The following is a 27,057-nucleotide window of genomic DNA, read 5'->3' as shown; positions in this document are numbered from 1 at the left end:
CATGCTTGGGCTCAAATAATTTAAGTTAATTGAAGTATTTTGGATTTTGCATTTTTCTTAACCAAAGACAATTATAAAACACAAGGAAAGTTTTTACATAACCTTTTTTTACCACCTTTCAAGTTTAAGTGATAATAAAACTAGACAATTGATGCACTAACTGGTTATGACAGTATGTCACTTCATAACATCAATCTATTTTTATGCCATGTTGTTGGACTGCCTAAGGCCACCACTGCTGCTTTAGCATTTCTATTGACATCTTATGAACTGTAAAAATTGGCTGGCAGAGTGTAAGCAAAATAGTGCGAGAAGATAGTGAGTAAAAACAGTTCATTGTTCAGTTGCAGACAATTACATCAATAGTTGTTTAGGCTAATCATTTATACATCTAAACCTTTCCCCAGCATTCCACCCCGGACACAAATGAGAAATCCTAACTTAACACAAAAGATTGTCCTCAACAGCCTATTTTTCCTACTTTTAAAAACCCCATTTTTTAGAAAGCTGCTACAGTGTAAACTAGTGTATTAGTGAAGCTATCGTACAGTCTCCTGTCGTACATTTACCATTAGTTTGCATCTTAAGCAGTCCTGAGATTAAACTGAAGCATTTGACATCTTCCAGAAACCCATCTAACTTGCTGCACTGCTAAAAAACATTGGTTCACTGAATCAGTTCTAGTCTGGTTGTCACTCTCACCAAATATACAGTGGTTATTAGCTCAATACCAACTGTTTTCAACTATGTTCGTGCTCCCACTGCACACATATTCATGCATGCTGAAAAGAACTTGACCTTATCTTGAAATTCAAACACAGTCATGCAACCTGACAAATTAAAACCTTCATCAAGTTTAACTGCTGTTTGGATATAAATTTCTGAATTTGACAGTAATAATTATAGAAATGTTTGATGGTGTCTGTGCATGCATCTGAAATATTTCTCCCACAAAAAAAGAACTACCAGTTTATTCTCCCTTTAATGGGACACCAGTACTTATGTATTAGCCCCCCTTGTAATTTAAATATGTTCCATATAGAAAAGGGCCTAAAAAGTTGGACAGCAAAATCAGACTTCAAAAATGTTTCAGTGACTTGAAAGGCGTGCCCAAACCCAGTAAGAAGATTTAACTAAATAGTAGGAATAGCATATCCTTCATATCCTTCAGGATGAAGGATATAGCATATAGCATATCCATCATATTCTTCAGGGTACCACAAATTATCAGACACATAAGAAATGAAAGTAGGCCAGTAGAGAAACAGAAAATGTCCAGAAATCCACATTAAGAATGTTAATTTAAAAGAAAAAAAGAAAAAAAAAAAATCTCTGCAAATACAAATAGGACTGCTTTATGTTTCAGATTAAAAGACTTTTTCCATTTCACTGGTTGCTCTCAAAACTGTAAGAACAAAATTTTGTGTGCCATATTTTAAGAGCAAAGTGGAAAATGTGCAGCAGAAAAATGGACAAGGCAGGTAGAAAATCCACCCATGAAGGCTGAGCCATTTGGTTTGTTTAACCTAGGGAAAGGAAAAAACAAACTGGTTGGTAAGGCTGGATTTCTATAAGTTTGAAAAGGGGAAAAAATAGTCATGGAAGCTGCTATAAAAAACAGACTCTGTTCAGCTGGTTCCAATTCCTTGGGTACTTGCTATGTTATAAATGTCTGCCCTTAAATACTGAAAAGCGTTATCGCTTTCTTCTCATTTCACCTTCAAACAACATTAAGGGAATCAATGATTCTGGCCCAAATGCAGTGGTATTTGTAGATGGCTGAACTCCTAACAAAGTCAAGTAACTGTCATATGTTTCACTGTAAGATTTAACAATTAACATATACACCATGATAGCAAAACTCGGTAGGCAAGCAGTACCAGAATACTGAAATCCAGCTTTGGCTATACACTGAAACAGTTAATTAAAATGGCAATGCATTTTCACATAATACCTAGAATTATGAAATTATTTATATGTTTATACTATTTATATTTTCCATACATAGATCTTACCTATAAAAAGTATACATTTTTAAATACACACAATAAATTGTATATATTTTTATACCGATACAAACAAAACCAAACAGAGTATAATTTGTGAATTAAACCTGCAGATGAGTCCACTTCAAAATTAGTATTTTGTGATCAAATACACAGTGACTGGGCAAAGCAAAGACTCTCTGAGGATAAGATTAAATATTAGGACAAAATGGTAAGTACACTAGGCCAGACAGCGACTAACATACAGTGACGGGTTTTTTCATGTTTACTGTCAGCTACGAGTTCTTCATACTACTCAGATGAGTCACAGCAATATGAGTAACATATCAACATGTCTTGGAAACAGTAGCTCAGAACAACAAAACCATAGGAGATCAACAACATGCACAAATGGAGTGTACATTTGAGACCATTCCAATTTATATTTAGCAGAATAGCCACAGCAATTACTAGGTAAAAATATTATATTATTCTCTGCATTCACAATGTAACTACTGCATTATAACTTTGGAAATACAGTTTGAGCCACCACTGGTAATATTTAAGCAAAGACTACTGTGTAGATCCTAGTCTTAAGAGAAGCTCCTACTCAAACAGTGGACTCCAGAGTTAGACATACTTGTTCACAGCTGAATGTCTCTAAGTACATGTTCTGTTCCTATCTGCTACATCATTGTGAAATTTCAGGTTTTGTCAGTAGTTTATCTACTTGGATGAATGTTACAGTCAGGCAATACATTCAGTCTAAGACAACCTGGGTTTTTGCAAAGACAAAGAGACTCTAAAATGACAGACTATGAATCAGAGACATAACCTTGAAAGCCTCTATGGCCATATCCATTTCCAAACCACTCAATCCGTATCATCCTAGTGGAAGTCAGCAGCATGGCCAAAAGCTAACAGATATATAAAGCAGAATAGCACAGCTTCATTAAATAATGACAATTAGTTTCAAACAGATTGAAAACATAATTTTCCGTATCACTATATTACCGATGCTGTTCCATTCCTAAGTTTGTATCTAAAATTAATTGCTTAATTTTGTCCTTTAAGAAGTACCTTTCTTTTTGAAAAAAACCAGAAATTCGTACAATATCCATGGATTTCTTCTTCAGCTTGTTATTAAAATACCCTTTTAGTTTTACAAAGGTATGAAAGATCTCTCAGAAGCTCCCAGTGGGATAAACTTTCTATAACAGAGGATTATAAATAAATACTTCAAATCACAAAGATATTTTCAACTAGGTAAATGCAATCGTACAGTTTCTTCAGGTTTTCAGTGCTTTATCTTACTGTTTCTCATGGGGGTGGGGAAAACCTGAAACACATAACCATAATGTTTTGGTACTAATCAGCGGAAGCTGGGGAACTTCAAGGTGCTTGCCTCATGTAGGCGGCCATATAAATTAAAGATGGGTAATCCTACTCAGCTTACTGGAGCTAAATGCATATACCAAACTTGTGAACTGCTGTGACATTTGAAAGTGTTGCTGACTATTTACTGGAGGTCAAATTCCCAGTTTTCAGGTCAGAATATAAGTTAGCTTAAATAGAGTGGATTGAAAGGAATATAGATTGAGGCAGTACTTCATAAAAGCTTTTGCCTGCAAAACTGCAGCTTCACTGACTAGGTGACAAGAAACACAGGAGGAGTGTGCTCTCATTCAAAGCAGATAAAATTTTTAAGTCTGCTGCTGCTGCAATTCAGAACTAAACATACCTTTCCATAGCCTGTGCATCACCAGACTGGGAATGCTAATTTCCTGGAACAGAAAACTTAATACCACCTGTCGTGCAAGAACAACTCATGTTCTGCAGACAAAGGGCAAAGAACCTGAACACTAATGACTTAGCCACTAAGGAGTATTAGCAAAAACTTGATAGATGAAGTTTATGTATAAAGAATACTTTGCACAGTAATAATGGGAGCTGTGGAAACATGAACATGACTAGTTAACATTTCTCTTAAAGGGAAGCAGCAATGAAACAGAAGCTACAAAACCTAAGCACACAAGCTTCAGATAAAGCATCTGCTTCACTGTCTCATTCTTGCAGATGAGCTAGTAGACTAGAAGTCAACTCCTGTTGACTTCTGATCAGCACTATATTTTCCAAAAATTTAAAGTACTTAACTTCTACATAAAACCCTGAAGTCTAGTTCAGTACTAGTTCAGTAATTTTAAAAGAATGATTATGTTCCTACTTCTTAAAATAAGTGAGGTGAGGGAAACAATCTCACCTTAAAAATCCAGTCCAGTTTCAAGTAAAGAAATCTGAACATAACACACCTCAGATACCCTGAAAATAATACAAAACTTGGTGTCTACCATGATCCTTGTCAGGAAACTCCACATTTGGAGTAAATGACATTACTTGTTTCCATGTGATAAAAACATTTTGCTTTCCCTGACTGAAGAACTAAAGCAGTAAGATTCACACTTTTTGAAGGAAAAATGTGGGGTAACTGGAGCAACTGCTTAGACTAGTTCAGATGTTTTCTTTCAAGTATAATAATACTTCTAGCAGGAGAATAACAGATGTTCCACATAATTTTATCTGAAATACACTATTAAAAATGTTCAAAGGTCTTTTCCCTGTCCATAGTACAAATATTGCAGATAACAAGTAGCTCTTTAAAAATGGACCACAAAATGCAACAATTTATAAACAAATCAAGTTCATATTCACTATAATTCCAAGCTAGGATACAAATATCCTCAGCCTTTAGCATATCAATCTTACTCATATTCCTGTCTCACAAAGGAGGAACTGAGACTATACCAACTCACTGAAGAAGAACAGAGTGCAAAAAGGAAATAAAATCATTTCGCCAAGCTCCAGGCTTTCACTTTTAACCACTGGAATGAAAACCACAGAACTTTTCCAACCACAAGGCAGACAATACAGTATAACTTGCAACTTTTATTCTATTCTCATGACTGCATTTACAGGTCAAACAAAAATAGGAAGAGTTTTTAAAACCAAATGCATTAAGTTGTACAAAGTACATATTCCAGAGAGAATATTAAATTGAGTAGTATGATTCCCTCACGCACATTGATTCTGATTTAGAATCAAAATCAGGTTACGAACTATAGTCTCCATCTTCAAACATCATATTTAATTTTATTAAGTTGCTTTACACACTCATAATTTCCTGCCAGTCTTAAGTACAATTTATAAAAACCATCCTTACATTTCTGTAAGTATTTTCCATTTTCAACGCTGGGTTTAACAAAATCCCCAAATAATCTTCAAATATTCAATTATGAAATCTCTCAAAGCTATCTTTTAAAAAGAATATTTGGTTCATCTTTTATTACAATATGCATATTTATTAATTTAACACAGTTATGGATGATTTTAAACTGATTTTATATCTGATTTTCAACAGCAAAATCGACACTGTTTTAAGATCCCTAGTTCAAATATTGACTTTTCACTACAAATCGTGCATCTACAAACCTAATCAAGCTCTTTAAGACAACAAGAGAATTTGGAAGCGTTCACATTTCAAAATTTCCAGATTATCACAAAAAGGAAACCCAGCTATGTATCAGACTCTTCTAGCAGAATAAAGGGCATTCTTGCAACATATTTTGGAATCCCAGTGAAAACAGCAGCATTCTGTCAATGGTTGATGTATGACAGACACAAGGCAACTGCCCAAAGAAGAGATCTCAGTGTGAAATTCAGTTCCTTAGTGAATGAACCTCTTAGTGAATGTTCCTACATGTGTTCTCAACCAGTCCAGAAAATTTAGAACTTACAGATTTGCTATTAATGCATTAGAAGATAAATTAATTTGTTACTGTGATTTTGTTCTCAGTACTCACCCTCCTGTTAAGTGAATCTTATACATTACCACTGAAGTGGTCAATCTCACAAGGAGTGTCTTTAACAGTCAAGATGCCTATTTTAAAGGTTATCATGCGTGTTTGTCCTTTTCCTATCAACTGGTTCCCCACACCTTCCCTTGAGTATTCGCTCTTTCACTTAAGATTGGCTCAAAAATGTCAAAGAGACTCCTGGCAATCTTATTCAATTCTTTGTAACAAACTTATCTGCAAGCATAATTTAAACCTTACTTTATTCCTTACATTCTCCTCTACTGTGTTATCTCTTGGCTGCTGCTGGTTGCAGGATCCATCCTCAGTCACAGGACATCAGTTTTCATTTTCAGCTATGTTGCCCTATCTCTATCAGAAAAGTGTACAACACGCTCCATCCCTTTATCAGTCCATCAATCTGGGTAAAGCCTACACTGAAGCTTCAATGTCTCCTGCCTTACTGACTGTAATGCACATTTCCCTTGCACTGACAAATGCAACACTGGTCCAACCACAACCTCCCACTGCCCTACAATGAACATCTTCTCCCTAACTCCCTGATCATCTCCCTGACCACCACAGCTTCTCTCCACAGGTTTCTCTTCTACCCAAAAAATGCTACTCCTTGTCCTTCTGAAAATCTTTCACAGCTTCTTTCGTCAGCTTACACCCTCATGCTGCAGAAGTTTTTAATCCTTGCCTCATTAGCTCACAGTGACAGCTTCCAATATATCTGTTGTATTTTCAGCGTGTACCTGTCACAGGTCCGCAATTTGGAAGAAGCACATAAAAAATCATCAACACAGATGTATTCCAGAAATGGACCCTTTAAATCTTTTTCACTATGGAAACTGCAGTGAAAGTTGCAGTTCCTATTTTATTAGCGTTCAAAACATTGCATATAATGTACACTGATACAGTCCTCCCCCCTCACCATACTCAATCAGTTTACATTCAGAAAGTATGGCATTTTACATTTTTTACTTCAATTCCACACAGCAGGAACCAAATTAGTTCAAGTTATGCAACTTAACCCATTAATTGGGAGATAGTTCCATCTTCTAAGCACTAAAATATTACAAAAATTCAGCCAGCAGGACCGATATGCAAACTTCAGCGTAAGTCAACACTCACGTATTTGCTTGTCCCTATTTGTTACCTTCATTTCCTACAGTATGCAGGCTTCAAGTACTCTCTGTAGTATTAAGCAATTTCATTATTGTTCCAGCCAATGTCTGACTGAGCAAATATGAAACATTTTATCTGTACAATTACTTGTTCTATGGCACTATTTGAGCTCTTACCTTAGTAAAATTATTCAAGTGACCTAGTTTTCTCATATTTGACACGCCCTGTAATTTGGCCACATTTTGGAGAATTTCTCTCATATTATCACAAGGGTCTGCAAAAGAAAAGAGGGTATTAGCATATACAGTAAATGTGAAATACAAAAGAAGAAAAATCTAAACATGCATTCAACATGCAGCTTCATAAATATAATAGGTAATCTCCTGGTCTCAGTTAGGGATGCAGAACACTTTTGCTCCAAGAAGCATCGATTTATACAAAACCAAAACCATGGGGACCAAAACCATAAATACCTGAGCTCTGTAGAATGAATGCTTAAGGCCATGGAGGAGAGACACTCTTACTTTAAAGCTGATTTTAATCAGTATCTTTGATTTGCAGTTGACAAAGAAATCCATTTAGTGTCTGAAATGCCAATCCTTATATCTTGTAAATGAACAACTTTACTGTTAACCACCTTGTAATTTAAAGATAAAGTAAGATCAAAACCAGAAGTTAAAACATAGCATGTTACTAGCACCCCACATTACTCCTTTTTTCTCCTGCAGACAAAGGGTTGGTGGGATTTTGGAAAGATGAGACCTCTTTTCTGCTCTCCACATCAACTGCTCTCCACAATGATGCTTTAGAGTACTAGGCCTTTCCAGTGACATGGTAAGTGAACTACAAGGCAAACAAAAGCCTTAAGAACGTCATCTTCTTTCTTCTTAAGGGCCCACCATCCCAACAAAAACAGATGAACAAAAAAATGCCACCCAGAAACCACTATTCACACACCAACTGATGACCCTGCATTCTGCTAGAAAACACAGAATGAGTACCATGAGAGAGAAGAGATACTCTTGTCCCACTTTTGGAATTAAGGCTGGAATTGAGGCAGAGTGGAACAAGCTGCACAGAGTGAGGCTGGGCCCAGGGAGCGCACAGGGAGCTACTGTAACAGACACTGCAGTAAGTTCTGTATGCGGTATTGCAGTAGGGCAGTTTTCAAAGAGACCAATTTGATGCAGGATTCTCATGGAGATTAGACTCTTAGGATAGGTATCAGCAGTTCGAGAAAAATGAAAAACCAAGGCTATCCTGAAGATGTAAACTACAGAAAGTAATATATTACCAAAAAGAAGACATAACTGCATTACATAAAATGAAGTCTTTAGAACAAGCCTGACTTCTTTGCCTGACAGCAAAGAGAGAGCTTTTGTGCACACTAACTTCAGTAAGAAAAATTTGCCTCCTACTATAGAATGGAATAGCTACAGCTGAGTTTGTGGCATATACAAAACCTTTTACATTTCTGTTACATGTAAAAGTGTGTTTGTGCATATTTCATTATGGAAAGGAAATCAAGCATTGGTGATGAAAAGAAAGCATCACCTTCACTACCTCTCTATAAACCATGCTTTTACATCACTTCCTGTACTTTAAAAACTTAAACAAATTTAGAAAAGCAAACATAAGTAGCAATCTTACTAGGATATATCCAGACTGTGTTTGGACAGACACTACCTGTATTTGCACCATCAACAGGAATCAAGACATTATTTAAAATTATGACACTTACAAGTAGGCACCCCAATTAAACCCCAAACCTGTTAACCCACTGCAGTCAATGAAGATTTTGTTTATCAGCCAATGAAATCAACTGCCATCAGCTTGATTAGCTGCTAGATGTGTACTCAAGGGTAAGGTTGTAATTGTAAGGGTACGGAGCAATTGTATCGACTATGGTGTTTATAATGAAACTTTAGCACATGTAAAGACATGCTACTGTCATATAATTCTGGTAATTTTCAAACAAAGGATCAGTGAGATTTTGGGAAGATAAGTCTTAAACATGGGCATCAATTTCTATTAAAACCAGCTTGATGTGAAAGATCCTTTTCCACAAATCTACTCAAAGCATACACAAAGTCAACCATCAGATACACAAGCTACCTTGCACCGCTGTGCAGTATGCACAGTAAAACCAGGTATCTAATAACTTTGAATTTAAACTGGAATATGTGCATGGACTTAGGAAAAAAGAAAAAAAATCTCTTCTACAATTACAGAAATCAGGGACAGTGAGAATCTTACTGGATCTATACCACGTTTAGGATTCCTCTGCACAATTTGCTTTTCCAGGGCTTAACTCAGTTTAAGAGGTTTGCAATAGCGTAAGACATAAAATCACGGAATGGTTTGGATTGGAAAGGACCTTAAGATCACCTAGTTCCAACCCTCTTGCCATGGGCAGAGAATCTTTCACTAAACCAGGTTGCTCAGAGCCCCATCTAACCTGGTCTTGACCACTTTCAGGGATGGGGCTGACTGAAAACAAACAGTTTGGATGGATTAGTTAACGGCACTAGGAATAGTTTATATCATAAACTTACTTTCAAGGGAACTTAACAGAAGAGGAAGATAGCTTCCTCATAATCTGGTTTCTTTGAAAATACAGTCTGTCTCACATCTATGCTTTCGCTTGCCTTGGGTAACATGTGGGAATTTCCCTGGCTCACAACACTTCTGGACCTGTAGAATTCCCCGTTACGCCACAAGAAAGATCCCAGGTGAGCAGTTTTAGAGCAACAGAGCTTCCCAAAATGACTGAAAGTATGTTTTGATTTTGAAAGTGCAGATGGCTACATATGCAGAATAAACCCCTACAAAAACTAAGCTCACTGTGCGGACAGGAAAGACCACAAGACTAGCCCTGAAAAGCTCTTGTGCACTAGCAATGGCCATTCTTATTCAGCCATCTGATAAAGCTGGCATGAACTCACAAGTCCCTAAGTTGTCCTGTGGATAAAGCAGTCAGTTTGGATGTGAGGAAATAAGGACACAGTGATACTACAATTTCTCATATTAACAATTCTGTAGCAATGACAGATCTGTATAATTAGGACGCCTAAAGAAAATGTATACTAAAACTATTTTCCTCTATTTTTGCATGAAAAACTGCAGTTACACCAACTTTTTCCTCACTGCGTCCTCTTTCAGTTGAGGAAAAACTCACTTTTAGAGACTGAAAAGTTTGAGGAAAGACAGGTTTGTGGGGCTTAGCAGGGCAGTCAGGTATTTCCCAGAAGCTTTATTAGCAGGTAATTTGAAGCAAACTAGGGACTCCAGAGCAAAAGCTATAAAACTGTGAGAAAACTGAGAACATGACAGACATTTCCGCTACTGAACTGATAATATAAATAGAGCAAGTTAGCTGTCTCACTCTTCAATCCTATCAAAACCAATACTTCTGCAGAAAAACAAGACAGTAAAGAAATAAAGACCCTCTCACAGTATATTACTTCAGAAGGAACTAAAATAACAGAAGCCTTTTTGGTCAAATTATGTCAGGCGAAGTCTTTTTTAAACTTCAGAAAAACCTTCTCACAAAAAGTATCCTATAAAAAATTTAACAAAATAACTGTGACTTACTAACTTCAAGGAAAGACTGGCTATCTTCTGTTTCCTCCTTCTGAAAATACATTACAAAGAAGTAGAAAATTTTTATTACTTACTCAAGTATTACTCATTTTAGTAAAAGTAAAGCCAGTTCATGCCACAGATGTAAAAGAATTTGAACAAACCAATGTGACTTCACAAGTGGGATTCAGTCTTTCGCTAGTCTGTCCCTCACATTGAAATGGACTTGGAAATAGACTAAATACATCCTGGAATCTAAAAACTAAGTCATGTAGCTTTCCTGTAATCACACATCAGATTCAGCACTCTCTTCCTGTCTCAAAATCTTACAAAGGCACTATAAAATAACAAGTTATGCAGAAATAGCAAAAAGCATAGCAAAAAATCACAGACTGATTTTCCAAAGAAATACTGCAGCCTTAACATTTCATTGTCAAGGTTAATAGCTCATCTTGGTGTTGACAAAGACTTTTTTTTGTTGTTTGGTTTTCTGCTTGTTTCAGTTTGTCAGGGGTGGGTTTTTTGCTGCTTTTTTTCTGTTTTGCTTTGGTGGGAGGGCTGTGGAGGGAGAGGAAGGGGCTGTTGTTGCTGTTTCACAGATTCACACAATATTCTAAACTGGAAGGGACCCACAAGAATCACTGACAAACTCTTAGGTAAATGGCTCATACAGGGACTGAACTCAAAAACCTGTTTCATTAGCACCATGCTCTAGCCCATTGTGCTCATTGGTTGTATGTATTGTTTTAAGGACCCCAGGTCATATCACTGCTGTAGAGATTTCTTAGCTCTTACTCTCTAGCTACTCCTGCTTTGTATCTAAAACAAAAGAACAAAAAAACAAAAAAACAAAAAACAAAAAAAAAAAAACCAAAAAAAAAGAAGGGGTCTTACTATTTTAAGATCCCCTCAAAATTATTTTCTTTTTTGACTCACTGCATTTATTACTGAAACTCTGACTTTTATTGGGAGAAATTTTTTCACCCAAAGGGTTGTCAAGCACTGGAACAAGCTGCCCAGTGAAGCAGCTGAGTCACCACCCCTGGAGGTAAATTAAAAGATGCACAGATGTGGCACTTAGGAACACAGTTTAGTGATGAACTTGGCAATGTCTGGTTTACGGTTGAACATAATGATCAACCAGAATGATTCTACCATCTCCAGCTGGCCCACAGCAACAACCAAATATCTTCGCACTCTTTCCCATGGTGCTTCTGAGGGTGAAGCTGTACAAAATGACTAAACTGATCTTCCAGATTTCCTCTGCCAAAAGATGTGCAACCCTTTCCCATACTTTCCTTCCCTCTCCTGTCCCACTGTATAATACACCCTTCTCCTTTACACTGCTTCAGCACTCATCTTCAAATTTACAATAAAATTATCCTGCCAAGTATCTCAGTAGAATCCTTTTCTTGTTCTTCTGACTGTGTTAGTTCTCAACTGAGTTACTGACTCAAACTGTATACTAAATTCTAACAAAACCCACTCTGAAATAGCTGTGCCACTGAGCTATTCACAGGTAGAGTTGTGGAAGCAAGACATACCTGTTCCACATGACACTCAGCAGAAAGAAGTTACCTTTTTTTTTTTTTTTTGCATGGACTTTACAATTGGCAAGCTGTCCCAATTATTGTACACAAAGCCACTTTGCTCAAATGTCATCTAAAAACTTGTTGATACATTTAAAAATTGCAAGTCAGCCCACTTGTGTCCTGCAGCAAGTTCTTAGCTTGCTCATCAATATTCTCATTTTCTCTCTGTCTGCTTTTTGTTAGACAGCAAAAACTTTGATGTAGCAGTAGTTGTTCTGTTTACTTCTGTTATACTAAACAGAGTTACTCACCCACAATTCTTTGCACTAACACCCTGGTCTTAAAATTATAATCTTTAGCACAGAGCAAAGCTGGTCTTTTTTTAAAACTCTAGCCTCAAGAACTCCATGATTCTCTATGTCTAAAAGTAATTCACAGATGCTGTATATCAAAAATCTCCAATGTTGTGTTGTTGCTTGTTTTTAAACTCTCATGACCTTTTAAGGCTTGACTCATTTTTTCACCCCTTCAGGACTGTGACATTATTTTTCCCCAGCGAGAACCATGATGCATTCTGACAGATCCCATTCTCCAGAGAGAAAGAGCGTGACAGAAGTCCAGCTACACAAAACAGCTAGCGCTCCATCTAATGCAGGGATGAAACAGGACCAGCAAAAGCTATATTAGCACAAATTACGACTCCTTTTGCCTGACAGATTTAGCAGCATTGTTTGACCACATTCAGTATGCTAGAAGTACAATTCGCTGTTCTGTTATGCAGATGTGAATGAAAAAGGGAAAAAAAAGAGAATGTCAGGCTTTAGCACACAAATAATTCAGTAACTCTGAAGTTGGGCATGAGTTAAACTGAAGAGTGTGCATTATATGCATCACTTGGTAGGTGCTAAAACAGTAGACAGTACTGTACACAGTAGCCAATGTGTATATATATTCAGTAACTCTCAAGTGAGAGACTGATGTCACAAGAGCAACTGATGTCACACCTACTAGAATCACAAGGCCAAAAAGTGAAATAAAAAATTGAATACTTCTAAATACTTCCTTTAAAGAAGGAAGTTGTACTTCACTACAGTCAATCATCTCACCATTGACATACATGAAAGGTTATCTTCCTCTTACTGAAAGAATTACAGTAATGATTGGATAATGGATCATTCTAGTGAGCCTCCTATACACCTCTATATTTATTAGTTATTTTTAAAGTGAAAATGACATGCAATTGCATTTTGTTAAGCTCTTCTTAGCTTGTTAAAGTACACATTGCCAAAATGAAGGAAGTTGAGTGAAATACACAAACTAGAAACATTAATGCACTGTTCTCCACTTCCGCTGAAACAATGAGTTATCAGTTATTAAAAGCAGTGAAACATTAGAAATCAGTTACTTAGAGGTGCCTGTGTAAGACTACATGATAAGTAATCAGCCTTCTAAAACACATTTTAATCAGACCTTTAATAATGAAATGAGATATCAACAGTAAGTCATATTCTACCATTATCAACTTGTTGCAAAAAAAAAAAAAATCAGGACACTTATGTAATCTTCTTGATATTAAAGTACTCTTAATTTACATTTAATTCAAAAGGTGGAAGCTGTACAGAAAACCTGAGAATATGAAAGATGAGAAAGCTACATAAAACAGCAAACTCTGACACAGATCACTCCTGTACTATTAGTGTTAACATATCAGCTTTACCTTGCCAGATTCTCAAAAATTAGTGCACGAGCACTTTACGCTCAACACGTGATTTTTAAAAACACAGTAATACATATTTAGACTGAAGGTATGTTTCAATTTATAATGTAAAACCAAGAAAACCTGTCTGTTTGCAGTATCACATTAACATAGTTATGCTGAAAAATGTACTGAATACTAAGCCAGATAGATATCCTCTATGATCATAAATTCTAAAAATCTTAAAATTCTACTATTACACTTAAAGCCATAAATACTTTGCACTCTAAGTTTTGCCAAATAAGGCTTGAAAATTTTAGATTATAAAAATTCACACACATATCAAGGTTTAACAATTGAGAGTACCCCTTAAAAAGTACCTGTGGCTAAGTATCATTTCAGCAGAATGCACCTAGAGATTTATTTAGTTTGATTCCCATAGTTTTCATGGGGGAACCATACAAAGAGCAGTTTATTTTGAATATAGGTAAGTTCCAGTAACTCACATACCTGAAAACAGAAAGCAAAAAAAACCTAAGAACTGAGACTATTTTCCCCCTTGTTGCTTAAGAAAGCTACGAATATATGAAACTGGCTCACTAATACAGAAAAAAGTACACATCCTCTCTTTCATGGCAGTCAGCAAAGAAAGTCTCAAAACTATTCCTCTCCCTACATCACTCAGGTAAAAAGCCCACATACAAAAATACCAACAAACTAGAAATCAGTGGAAAAGACAGCGTATTCAAGGCAGGATCTAGGAATCACTAGAACTTCAGATAAACAGGAAATCAAGTATTAGGATTACTTTGGCACACATGAGCTTCTGAAAACATTAAGTAAAATGTGTATGCCTACTGTGATTGTACATATTTCTCTTCTGCAGATGTGCAGAGATGTGGTAAATTAAAGGGCTTTTTTTTTTTAATTTTAATATTCCTAAGTATATATAAAGGTGGCAGAAAATAAGCAGTTTGGTGTTCCAGTCAGCTTGAAGAATGAACCACTTTCCAAAATGTGGTCTTATAATACTATTTCTAACCAAGACCCTGAGATAATATCTGTACAAAAGCCATTCTTATATTCTCACCTAGGAATTATGTTAATTACTCCCAACGTGTGATCTCGTATGGCAGCTTTGTAAACAGCATTCTTTATTGCTAAAACTTCTAAGAAATGGGTTTCATAGATGAAATGTTAAGAGCTTTCCCAGGACAGAAAGAGAAAACTGAAGGACCATTGCAAAGGATAACTACAAGGCTGATTTGAAAATTATATACATACAGTTTTTGATAAACAAACTATTCTTTAAATGCTTTATAGCAATACAAAATCTAGTGTACTGCATAAACTTCCTCAAAGACCAATTACGAAAATAGTATTGAATTGTATTAATTAAGAACTACTTAAGGTACCAAGGCATATTAAAAGAAACAACTCTTAAAAAAAACTTGTCTATTCATAGAAAGTATTTAATTTAGTCCTCCATATAAATTTACAGTTATATCCTTAGCTCCCAGGAAGACAGGATGTTGATGACAAGAATCACAGCAATAAGTCTTGATACATATCTTTGTGAATTACAAACTTATTCCCAGTTCTCCCACCTCTTTCCTCTCAAAAAAATCCCACCAGAATGTCATCTCTCTGCACCACAAGATACACAACTATAACTATTACATATTATCATGACTAAAACCAAACTTGAATTATAGTCTCTTGAAATTTTTATCATGATCACTTAATAACACACAAATGTAAATTCTGGAATACAGTTAAATTCAGGAAGAACTTCCTTTAAACTTTCAAAAGCTCAGATGTTTAAAAGAAAAAAGAAAAATAAAAAATAAAGGAGACAAAATACACAGAGAGTCAAAATGCTGGAGGCTGGGGAACATTCCATAACTGTGTGACTACGCATTTGTTTGCCCTGTTGTTCTGCTCTCTTCTCTGCAACAATTATAAACTACTGCCAAGGTTGGAGTGACCCAGTACAACTGTTCTTATGGTCAAGAGCCAGTAAAAGCCTTTCCCAGATTTACAAAATTGCTTATGTCGGTACACAAATCAAATTAATACTTCCCAGAACACCAACAACAAATCTGAATGGTGAATATAAGTTTCTTGTAATGATTTAGAAAATTATCTTCAGTTCTTCCATTTTCTTCTTTTCTGCCACCACTCCCAGAAGCAGAAATATCATAATTTTCAGTTGTTTTAACAAAATGCCATGCCTTTCTGACATCTTGCAACCAGTATTTGGAGAGTGGACTAGGCAAATCTGCTTTCAAAACCACCCAAGAGAATTTTGATCATGTATTTCTCTGAATATTATGAAACTGAAATATGATCTTATTCTGAGACTATTTTCTCAATTAACATTCTGATTCTTCTCTGCATCATTTCAATAAGTTCAAGAACCTGAAAGCATAAATGTTACATGGCTCTTACCAATAAACTCAAAGCTGTCAGAAGTAGCCACTGTCCCCAGAAATATCCTGTTTCCTTCATCATGTAAGAAGTCCATCAACATTACAGATGTAGGATCACCAGTTTGCCAACCAAGACATAGAGGGTAACTTGCATCACATGGAAACACCAAAATACTAACATACTCAAACATTAATACAGGGACATAACCAGAAACTACAAATAATTCACAAATAGCACTGACTGAAGCAGGAAACACTTAAACTACAGCAAATGTCATGTGCTAGTTTCCCCATCCTAAAATGCTATATAACCAGAAGATTTTAAAACAGTGCAGACTGATGATATTTGCAGGCTTCATTCCCTTATATTAAGGAACAGGACATGTCATTGCATCACACAGGTAGTACAGTCACATTGCTGAGACCATTCAAGACTTCTACTCCTTCTCCTGAAAAAGGACAGGAAGTGTCAGTCATATTTATAGATTTCACAAGATCTAAATACAATTCTCTGAACACAGAGGACATCTAATCTATTGGTCAACCTCAACTTAGAAAAACCTATCCAGCTGAAGTAACAGGCTAATCTAAAAACTGAACTGCAAACGCCACATTTATAGAAACAGCAAGATTTTTCTATTTCAATTTTTTGTACTTCATGAAAAAAACCCAGAAGTCTACCCGTGACACACACATATGGTTTGCATAAAGAAGGAGATGAACACATTCTAAATTCTCTAGATATGAGGTTGCTCAAACTGAATTCTGACTTCACTGATGCTCAGGAGGTAACAAAGGAATAAGATTACTTACAGATTTTATAATTTGTTTTTAAATAAGCAATTTCTAGGCAACAGCTGTTCTTGATAGTCCTCCACTTTTATGAAGTAATTATTTTTAAATATATGTATTTATTTATAGTCTATGTACACTTCTAGCAGGAAGCCAATCTTCTATGCAGCTAAAAAAACCCAAACAAAATCCCTGCGTTGCTCACCACACATTTTTACATGAAGAGATTAATTAAATTATTCTTTGTTACTCTTACAATTACTGTGTATTTTTCCGTAAGTCAAGGCCATATTGTTTTGCTTTAAGCACCTTAAGTCTAAGATCTCCTACCAATCATTCTGTAGTCTCAAATCAACAGAAGTAGTTCATTTCACAATGAACACTTATGCAAATAGGGCACAGAGATGTACTTATTTCGTGTCAGCCAAACAACTGCTAACTCACAGGAGCCATTTCAAAGATGGCAAGTAACAGTTATCTTTACCATTTTGTCACCCTTTTTCTCTCTTGGACTTAAATGGTTACTGAAAGTGTAATTTATAAACAGCATGAAATTATGTTCCCTAACCATTTTTCTAACTGAAACATAATTAAAAACTTACATTTTGTATCTCAGACAATTAAACACAATTCTACTAAACAAGCAAATAAATAAATAAATAAATAAATAAACTTAAAACTGTACTTCTGAAATGTTGCAGGAGCAACCAGCTGAGTGAATTTTCAGATGTACCCAAACCCAGAGCAGTAGACAGAAGCTGAACTAAAATGAGCATAGAAAAGTCTAGGGAAGAACAATACCAGTCAATTTAGGAAAAAAAATCTTCGCTTCTACGAAAACATTCATTACTCAGGGTAATTTTTTAATGAACAACATTGATTCAAAGGCTATTGCTGTTCAGGTAGAATTCAGGTAAAGAGACTTCCTCATTATATTTATTTACGCAAACTTATGCAGGCCACTAGTGACAACTAGAAAGCTTTCAGGTATGTGCTAGTAAAATTCAGTAACATCACTAAAAAATACAACTAAGTATTTCTTGTTTGCTGTTGGGGATTGGGTTTTGTGTTTGATTTAGAGTTTTTTTAACTACATTTTCTCATTTATGCATCTTTACCAGTGTTCTTCCTTTATATCAGATGCTAAGATTCGATGAATACACTTTTCACTAATCATGTTCTGAAGTTTTGCTTCCAAAATTTTCCATCACCACACCAGATGACAGGCAAATGAAAAAAACCCCCAATTTCTGCAACATAGACAAATATACCAAAATTAAAGACCCTTAAACAAGAACAGATAAATTTTATTGTCACGGTTACAAGTGCTCTAGTTAAAAAATTGACAAATACCAGCCAGCACTTCTGTAGCACTGTTATGTCACCTACTCTTCTGTATCAGAACTATGCACAGAGCACTGCTCAGTGTGTGAATTCACCTGCACTACTGTGCAAGCATCTGCCTGCCTGTATGCAGGTAAAACACTTCCAAAGAAAAGCAAACTTCTTACTTTACCTGATCTTTTATGTAGTTATCTAAGCCTCAAGACACATGTTCTTGTCTTAGTTGCAAGAAGGTAGTTAGTATTAAAAGTAGATGACTTGTGCCATTTACTGGTTTAAAAAAAGAAATATCAGAATGAGTTTCTGTTAGTATAAAAATTAAGAAAAACTTGTATGATTTTTCAGAGCATTCCCCCAAGTCAGTTGTCATTTCAACGTCACTTCTTAAGTTGTCCTGTAAAGCTCTTAAACATTGCTGCTTTCTGCAGTTCAGAGTCTGTATGGATATTAAGAGTAGGAAAACCGCATTTTAACTACGGCTATTTCACTTCTTCCCACTTAAAGGAAAGGAACTGTACCTGATGTTAAAGCATCTCTTCAATGTTAGGGTAAAACTTCTGAGATTGCCAGGTAACTGGTAAAGTACAGATGAAAATCATCAGCTTGGGCAAGAGATGCATTTCTTTACAGACAAGAGATTTACAGCTTCCTTGTTGACTGTATTTATGATGGGGGTGAGTTCCTTTAGACAGCATTTACACTGGATAGGCTCTAACAGAAAAAAATGCTGAAACTAAGCATTGCTCTAATCTCTAAGTGGGAGATGCTGGGAAGCAACAAAAAAAAAAATCACGAAAAACATTTATGACAAAGACTCAAATATATCAAGAAGGCAGCAGGAGATTTTGATACTTCAGCACTCAGGAGGGAAGGAAATATGTTGAAGAAAGTAATGAAAACACAGCATTGCTTAAACATCTACGAAGGTGTTTGGATCGGTATAGTAATACTGATCCAGATCACATAATCTCTTGTAATAGAAACTACAAGACCTTACAACAGTCATTTTATTCTCTGACCACAACAGCTAGAAAAAAGAACCCACACACAAAAACAAATTTAGAGGTGCTGTACTCAAAAACTTTAAAGACAGACATAAGTGTAGATCTTCAAAGACATGGCAGTACTCAATTCCTATAGAAATCTTAAAAACAGACAAGCAAGCCATAAGATTTTAAAGTTACTGAAATTTTGCTGAAATTTTTCTTTTGTTAAAAATATGGCTCTTGTTTTAAAGAAATGGAAAGTGGAAATATTTTAAGCACACCATCTTAGTTCTGAGAAGTCTTAAGATTATAAAAGCAGTGCTTAGGAAGCAAAGTTAAAGGTACAGAAGTGTTATTAATCTAACTGTGACAATGCACTATACAATTCCAAAATGATAGTCAGCTAAAGCACAAGTGCAAGCACAAGTGCAGACCGGACAGTTAAGTATATGACTTAATTCTGAAGTGCATGCATTCAGAACGTTAACTCACTTACTTTAAAACCTATTGAAAGCTTACACATTGCCAGAAAAGTTAGCAGGCCACCATCATTGACCGCTTTCCCTTTGCTCCTCCTACATAATAAAAAACTCCAACATACAAAAATAATGCAGCATAACATTTCTCAGTCAGCGAAGTAAGAGGTCTCCAACAGTTTTTGCCCCATTGTTGCATATTTCACGCCCCAGGAGACCGAATAAAAAATGTTACTAATTATCTTCTTATGACTGTTACCATTTCTGTCACAGATTCACAAACAAAGGAGCAAAAAACACCTATTCCTCCGTGTGACCTGCTCAAGCACAACATCCTGCTACAGCTACCCATGAAAATGATGGCATACTGCAAAGTGAGGGTGAAAGGTGCCCACTCATTTTGATTATCTGGCTATTTTAAAAACACTGTTACTACAGTGTGGTGGAGCCCCACTTCTCCACATTTTCAAGCCAGGCTACATTTCCCACAAGTAGAGGAAGAGCCACCTAAAGGCTTTTTGTAACAGACTTGCCATTAGCGTGAAAGTACTGCCTCTGAGCCATCAAAAAATATGCACCAGCTGCCATCTCTGCAGTGGTTTCCCTACTGCCACGCTGCAAGCAATACAAAAGGGTTATTTTCTGCTTCCTCCACTACTCCAGATTTCAGCATCAGATGTGTGCTCCGTTCCTCCCTGCTTCTTCCACACTGATGAAGAAAGCTGGAAACAGTATGGTCATCAAATCTCAAGCTGATTTTGGAAACAAAATTCATCCAGCCTTCTTTAACTATCCCACAAATAACCCTTAAAAATGCCTGACATTTCTGTGGGCTGTAAACTGCAAATAGCATCCCAAGATGTTTGCCCTGCATGGACTGCATTATGATATACCATGTGGGAACACAGACTCAAATATACGTGGTTTAAAATTATGAAAGCACAGTAAGAAAAGTAAGACCATTTAGACCTCATGAAGTTAAATGGAACTCCTTTATGTTTTATTGTTACCTACATGACAGGAAAAAATGAAGGCAAAAAAGGAAAGAGTATTTTCTCAGATAACATTAGTCAATTTTGTGATATCAGTCTCAGAGAGAAAAAAAAAAAACAACTAGTTTTCTCAGCTGCTGCTTTGTTCATGTATGTCCTGTGTTAGTCAGAAGACTCAACATCTACAAAAACTATACAAAACAGAATTGGTTGTACAAGAAAAGTTGATAAACCAAAGTAGAATCTTGTAATGCATGTTTTTGAATAGTAAATGAAACTACTAATGCTTGAGATAGGTACGTTTCAGTTATTTAAACAGTACACTATCAGCATGTGAAGACTGCTACCCTCAAAAAGGAGGAAATGAACACATACACACATAAACAGCACTCAACTTCAGTATGCAGTTGGCACCCCTGCAGTAGTAGGCAAACAAGCTCGGAAAAGTTCCTAATAGCCAGTGCAATCTCTGAGCTACAGGATTCCAAGAAAACAGGGATCCCTTGAAGGAAGATGAGCCTGACGACAGATAAGGAACCATGAGACTGCTCTCAGCTAGCCAAGTTCCAAACTACTTAGGCCTTCAAGATCCAAGGACAACAGCCAAAATTCCAACAAAGGAAGAGGTGTTAGTCACCCAGCAGTATAAGGTGATTCAATTACAGAGGTGAGCAAAGAATCACAGAATGGTTTGGGTTGAGAAGGACCTTTCAAGGTCATGTAGTCCAACCTCCCTGCAAAAACTCAGGAGCACATGAAATGTGGATTACACACGCCTTTAACAGTGCCCAGAGCTCCAGAAGGTGTGTGCGCTTCTGTGATTCAACTTCAAATGCCTGTAAAACAGTCACAAAGAAAAGGTGCACAATATTTGTATTATGTTTTATACACAACCATGGCCAAAGTCTACTACCAAATGCACTAATGTGGTTGATATCTCCAATTGTCATTTCTGGCCTTCAAAAGTTACAGGCTTGATTTCAGTAGTCTAATTAAACCAATCTCTCTCGTCCCACTGCTAATTCCTTCCAGATGACTGCAGTGGGAGTTGTACTGGTGGTGAGTCTGTCCTCTTTTTCCTTTTCTGTTCTATTCTGAGCAGGTAATATAATACAAGGCCAAAACATGAGTGTTCTAAATTCCAATTATTAACTGCAATTTGTAATCAACAAAATACATGACAGACAATTTAATTAGACAAAAGCAATGAGTTTACCCTGTCTCTGCACCATTTTTTCTTACTATACCGACATTATACACACAAATGTTTATCCTGGGGACAATCTTTCCAGAGTTGATCAAACCTTCAGCAAAGCGTTTTTCTTATAAAAGATTTATCTGAATTACCTTAGAAGATGGGCAGGGCTTAGTGGCTCAGAAACAAAATAAATACAAACAAGCTCAAAACCAAATGAACAAACAAATATATGCCAAAAACCCAAACAAAACCCCAAAAAACTACCCCAACCAAACAAAAGAACACACAAAGAACCCCCAAAGAACCAAACCCGCCCCCCAAAAAAGTAAAAAAACCCAGTAAAAGCAAACCACATACTTATTTACATTATGATCTTTAACCAGGCTAATAAGTGTAAGCAGAAAGCTCACACATACCTACACAAACACACAGAATGCAGCATCCAGCATCATGCAAAATGGCTTTCATAAACATAATGTATCATTTTTAAAAAGGCAAAGCTCCAAGAAGCTCCAAAAAGTAAACCTAGTATAGCAGCCATGGTAAAAACTTTGTAAAAACTTGGTGTCTTCTGGGAAAACATGAACAACCCTATAACTACAGCACCAGAAAAAAGAGCAAACCAAACATATACAGAAAATTGCAGATCACTCTGCAAGCAGCAAGGCAGTCCTAACACCTTAATGCTCAATAAGCCAGGAAGAAGCAGAACTCAGAGCAGCACAAACTGGAGTGCTCTCCCCACACCTATTATTTGTTTTGAAATTCTTTATAACAGCACTGGCCTCTTGCATGGAAAGTGTAGTCACAGGTATGGACGAGTAAAGGTCTAACCTGTAGGCTAAGTCGTGCCATTACTAACTGGAAGCTATTCAAAATAAGGCAGTGCCAATATAACTTCTTGTGTTTGTAACAAAGAGGCCCCTGTAACTAGAAGCATATGGCTGAGGCTCTGTTTATGATGATTCTCTACTTTGCCCAAATCAGATATTTCACATTAATCAACACAAAGTTCAGTTGTACCAGGAAACAAAAAACATTGGAACATTCTTTTAAGCTAATGCAAACGTGAGCCCTGTGGAAAACTATGTGATCTGCACAACACAGTGAATCAAAACATTGTGCTATTAGGACCAAATTAGGGTAACAAAATATTTAAAATAATTGCTTACATAACTATTGTAACAGCTGGAAAAACAAATACTCGTTGTGTTCACCATGCAAATCAAGTTATCATCTAGCTTAGTTAACATCTTGCTGAGACTTTTAAGCTTCTTATTTTTGTTTACTCATTAAAATGCAGTTAATATACACATAGATATACGGTGCTATATATTTACTGATCAGTCAGCTGTAGTCTTTCTAATAAAAAAACCCAAAACCGTTGGGTTTTTAACATCTAAATTCAAAGTAGCTTCTCATTCGATTTCCCCAATGATTTATTCTTTTAGTAATAGAAGACATATTGCTACAGTGCAAAATACCTTTTTTAATTAAAAAAAAATGAAAACACATATTAAAAATGCAGTTTGCATCTTACTCAAGAGACTCTTTTACAACATGATACACGTGTAATAGTTGTACTTCTACTACTACAGGTCTCTTGGAATCAGCAGGCAGCTGAAAACACCTCATGGCAAGAATCAATATCACAATGATAGTCACCTATCGAATTCTGATTAGAAGATTTCAAACACACCACATCTCAAAATTACCACTCCAGCATTTAAATTTTGTGTATTGTTCTTTCACCTCAAAATAATTCAGTATGCTATAGAAAATTAAAAAAAATAAATTGTTAGACCCATTCATTAAAATCTTAATTCTGCAGATTTCATAAACAAGTGACATTATTTACAGTAATAACTGTGTTTATGTACAGTAATAATGTGTTTAAACTGTCAAGGCCTTCGTTCCACATTTTGCTGATGAAAGCTCCACATGTTTTAATTTTTAAAGACAGTAATTCTCTAAAGCAATCATGTCCATTGGGAGAGAGAATGAGAAGAGTCTGTTTCTTCAAACTGAGGAAACCCCCGCAGTTTTCCCGGTTATTAAAACACACTTGTAAATATGATATGTATACACAGAGGTAACTTGCAGCCACAATAAAACTGCTTAATAAAATAATTCTAAACACAGCTTACTTTGTGGGAAAAGAGAATTAGAGAAAGTATAATGCAGTATCAACAATTCCAAGATGAAAACAGTACTTCTACTGCTGGTATTTTTACTTCCTTTCCATTTCACAGGCCACTTTTATCTCATTGATTCTGTCATTTCCCTGCCTACTTCCCCATAAAATGGATCTATTCATCATAATAGTCATCCTGGATCTCCTGAAGCAGAACAGTTACATACCAGCATCAACTTCATTCCTTCCCCACACCAGGATCCTCTGTCCCATGAAATATCACCACTTCTAGAGCAGTAATATTCCAGTTTGCTTTCTGAATTTTACCAGTCTTTGGGAGGGTCTAACCCTTACCTCAGTACTCAGCTAGGCAAGATCACATTTTGTACCCTATACATGTGGGTGGGAAACAGCACCTAACGAGTACCTGTTCGTCTGAGACAAAACTTCTTAGCGTGTAGCAGATATCAGCATTGCTTCCTTCCTCTTAACACCCCACCCCCACCCCCTCCACCCCCCGACAGATCTGAGAGCAGTGGAGGATGTTTGGAGCAATTTTAACAAGCAAAGGGGCCGCTGGTCTCGGAGCAAGAGGCTCACGGCAAACGGGTGGCCAGCCGGCCTAAGGCACGCAGGGATACACGAAAAAGGGATGGAGGCAGGAGCAGTCGCCACTGCCGAGGTGCTGTTCGGAGGAGCACGGCACGAACGGCCGGAGGGTTTGCCATTGAGAACAACCCTGTCTACGAGCAACAGGGGCTTCAAGGGCAGCCCCAGTGGCGGCCGAGCAGCCTCAGCACGCACGCCGGGGAGCGAGGAGTCCCGCAGCTGCCCGGGCACGGCCCCGGCGCGGCCCCACGGTGCCCGAGGAGCGGCTCCCACCCGCAGGCGGCTCCGCTCAGCCCCCGGCGGCGGCCCCGGCCCCCGCACCCGCCCCACGGCACCACCAGGCCGCTCCGCTCCGCCGCGCCCCCCGCCTGCCTCGGGCGCAGTGAGGTTTGTGCGGCCCCCCCGCCTCGCCCGTACCTCGGCTGAGATCGAGGGACACGTTCTCCTCGCCGCTGTCGTTCCGACCTGCGGGGACGGGGGGAGAGAAGCGCGTTAGACAGGCGGGGAGGAAGAAGCCGGGGACAGGGAAGAGAAAGGTAGGAGAGGAGCGGGGGACGCCGGCGGGCACCGTGGCGGTGCGGGCGCCGGCCGGGCGGCCCGCGGGGCGCTCCTCACCTCGGATGCGGAGGTGCCTCAGCGAGCGGGCGCGGAGCGTCGCCGCCATGTTTGCGGCCCCGCAGCCACAACACCGGAAACCTCGCCCGCTCTCGCGAGGGGAGGCGCGCGGAGCCGACGGCGCGGAGGGCGCCCCCCCCCGGCACCTCTCCCCTCACCGCGGGGCTGGGCGGGCGCGGCAGCGGCCTGGCGGTAGCGATCGCTCCTTTATCCCTTTTTTCTGTTTTTGTTTGTTTGGTTGGTTTTGGGTTTGTTTTGGCTGTGTTTTTATTTGAGTCTTTCTTTCTTTCGGGGTTTGCCCGCCCGGTTTCTCGGCCTTGTGATGAGGTGGTAATTCACGTGGGTGCGGCGTGACCGTGGGCTTTGTACGCCGGATGTTTTCTGCTTTTTTAAAGCGTGAAGTAATTAAAAACAGGAAAGAAGGAACCGCTTTTCATTGCTTGTTGGGTTTGTCCACTGCGGGTCTCTCTTTAGGCTCAAGTGCTGATCTGCTTACTGCTTTTAAATTTTGTGAAACTCAGTTAATAAAATAAATGCAGTTTAAAAAATATAAAGGAAAACAAACCAAAACCCCCAATGTGGTAAAGAAGTCCCACTGCCAGAAACGGTTCACTGACATACTGGCTCCTCTTTGGGGAGAAGTTTAAATTAGCTCATCACGCCCTGATGTTACAGACAGCCATGGACAAGGCAAATCCTTGCACTCTGACATCCCAAATTCTTTAAACCAAATCCAGCAAATAATTGTAAAGTTGAAGTGTGGCAGAAGCCAGCTGTATAAAATTACCTTCAGAAGCTTAGGTAACTGTTTTCCTGTTTTCTAGTCAATTATTTTCCACTCTGAATTTTCCCTCTTCTCTTGAGGTCTTTCAATTCAGATTCAGCATTACTTATCTGGGATTTTTGAGTATTCAGGAAAGCTAAGTTTCATCTCAAAATTTTTACACTTACTGGTGCACTTCTAAAACATTAATACTGATTTAGGAGAGTAAAATAATTGTTTGGTAAGACAGATTGGAAAAACTTCTTGGCATATCAGTTAATGCCCGGCATAGAAGAATCCTGTTACATCAAATATACTTAATTTAAAATATGATTTTTAAAAAAAATCTTTATAATGATTTTTAAATATGTTAAATATGAAGCTAATGTTTTGGAGGAACCAAAGATTCTGAAAATTAGCAGCTCTAAACAATAAAATCTCATCTGTTCATAACACAGGAACATGTCGAACTCCCTTGAGCAGGTTCATCAATATGCCTCAGGGCTGTCCTTTAGGGTTTTGTGTTCAGGGAACCCTTGACCTCTCGAAAATGCCAAATTAACTGCTGCTGGAGTAGTAATGCTGCATCCTATTTACTACAAATTCTGCTGGTTTGTAATTATTTTCATATAACTTTGACTCACCACTAAATATTAGTCAAGTCTGGATTGGATTTGAACTTGTAATCGCTATGTAAAGTGCGACTCATGAAAAATGCTACTGCCAGTCAGCACTTGCTTCTTCCCTAAGAGATACAGTCTGGAAGACATGAGGTACTTCAAGAGAACCCAAACATTATATTTCAACAAGGAAATACTATATTTCAACAAGGGAGAATCAGAAAGGAGTAATTTTTAAATCCCAGAATACTCTCTTGTGGATCTTTTCCTGCAGACAGCCTTTAATAATAAAAAAATTACATTTGTTTTGGGGGGCTTGAGT

The 27,057-nt window shown here is 37.5% G+C and overlaps 1 protein-coding gene across 2 annotated transcripts in view; it reads right to left on the bottom strand.

The window, feature by feature from the left end:
• Nucleotides 1-25,432, bottom strand: part of RICTOR (RPTOR independent companion of MTOR complex 2) — a 74,335-nt gene extending 48,903 nt beyond the window's left edge. The window contains exons 1-4 of one of the 2 annotated variants that reach the window (XM_059873838.1): nt 25,353-25,426; nt 25,155-25,202; nt 16,226-16,655; nt 7,141-7,238 (exon numbers count right to left, since the gene is read on the bottom strand). In XM_059873838.1, coding sequence (XP_059729821.1) covers nt 7,141-7,238; nt 16,226-16,397 — 270 coding nt within the window. In that variant the 5' untranslated portion in view covers nt 16,398-16,655; nt 25,155-25,202; nt 25,353-25,426. Of the gene's footprint in view, nt 1-7,140; nt 7,239-16,225; nt 16,656-25,154; nt 25,203-25,352 lie in introns of both variants that reach the window. The other variant, XM_059873837.1, reaches the window with a different exon arrangement.
• Between the last annotated feature and the right edge of the window lie 1,625 nt (nt 25,433-27,057).

This window comes from Haemorhous mexicanus, chromosome Z, assembly GCF_027477595.1.
Source record: "Haemorhous mexicanus isolate bHaeMex1 chromosome Z, bHaeMex1.pri, whole genome shotgun sequence".
NCBI lineage: Eukaryota > Metazoa > Chordata > Aves > Passeriformes > Fringillidae > Haemorhous > Haemorhous mexicanus.
The sequence above is the reverse complement of the archived record's forward strand: the minus strand, read 5'-3'. Positions and strand labels throughout refer to the sequence as shown.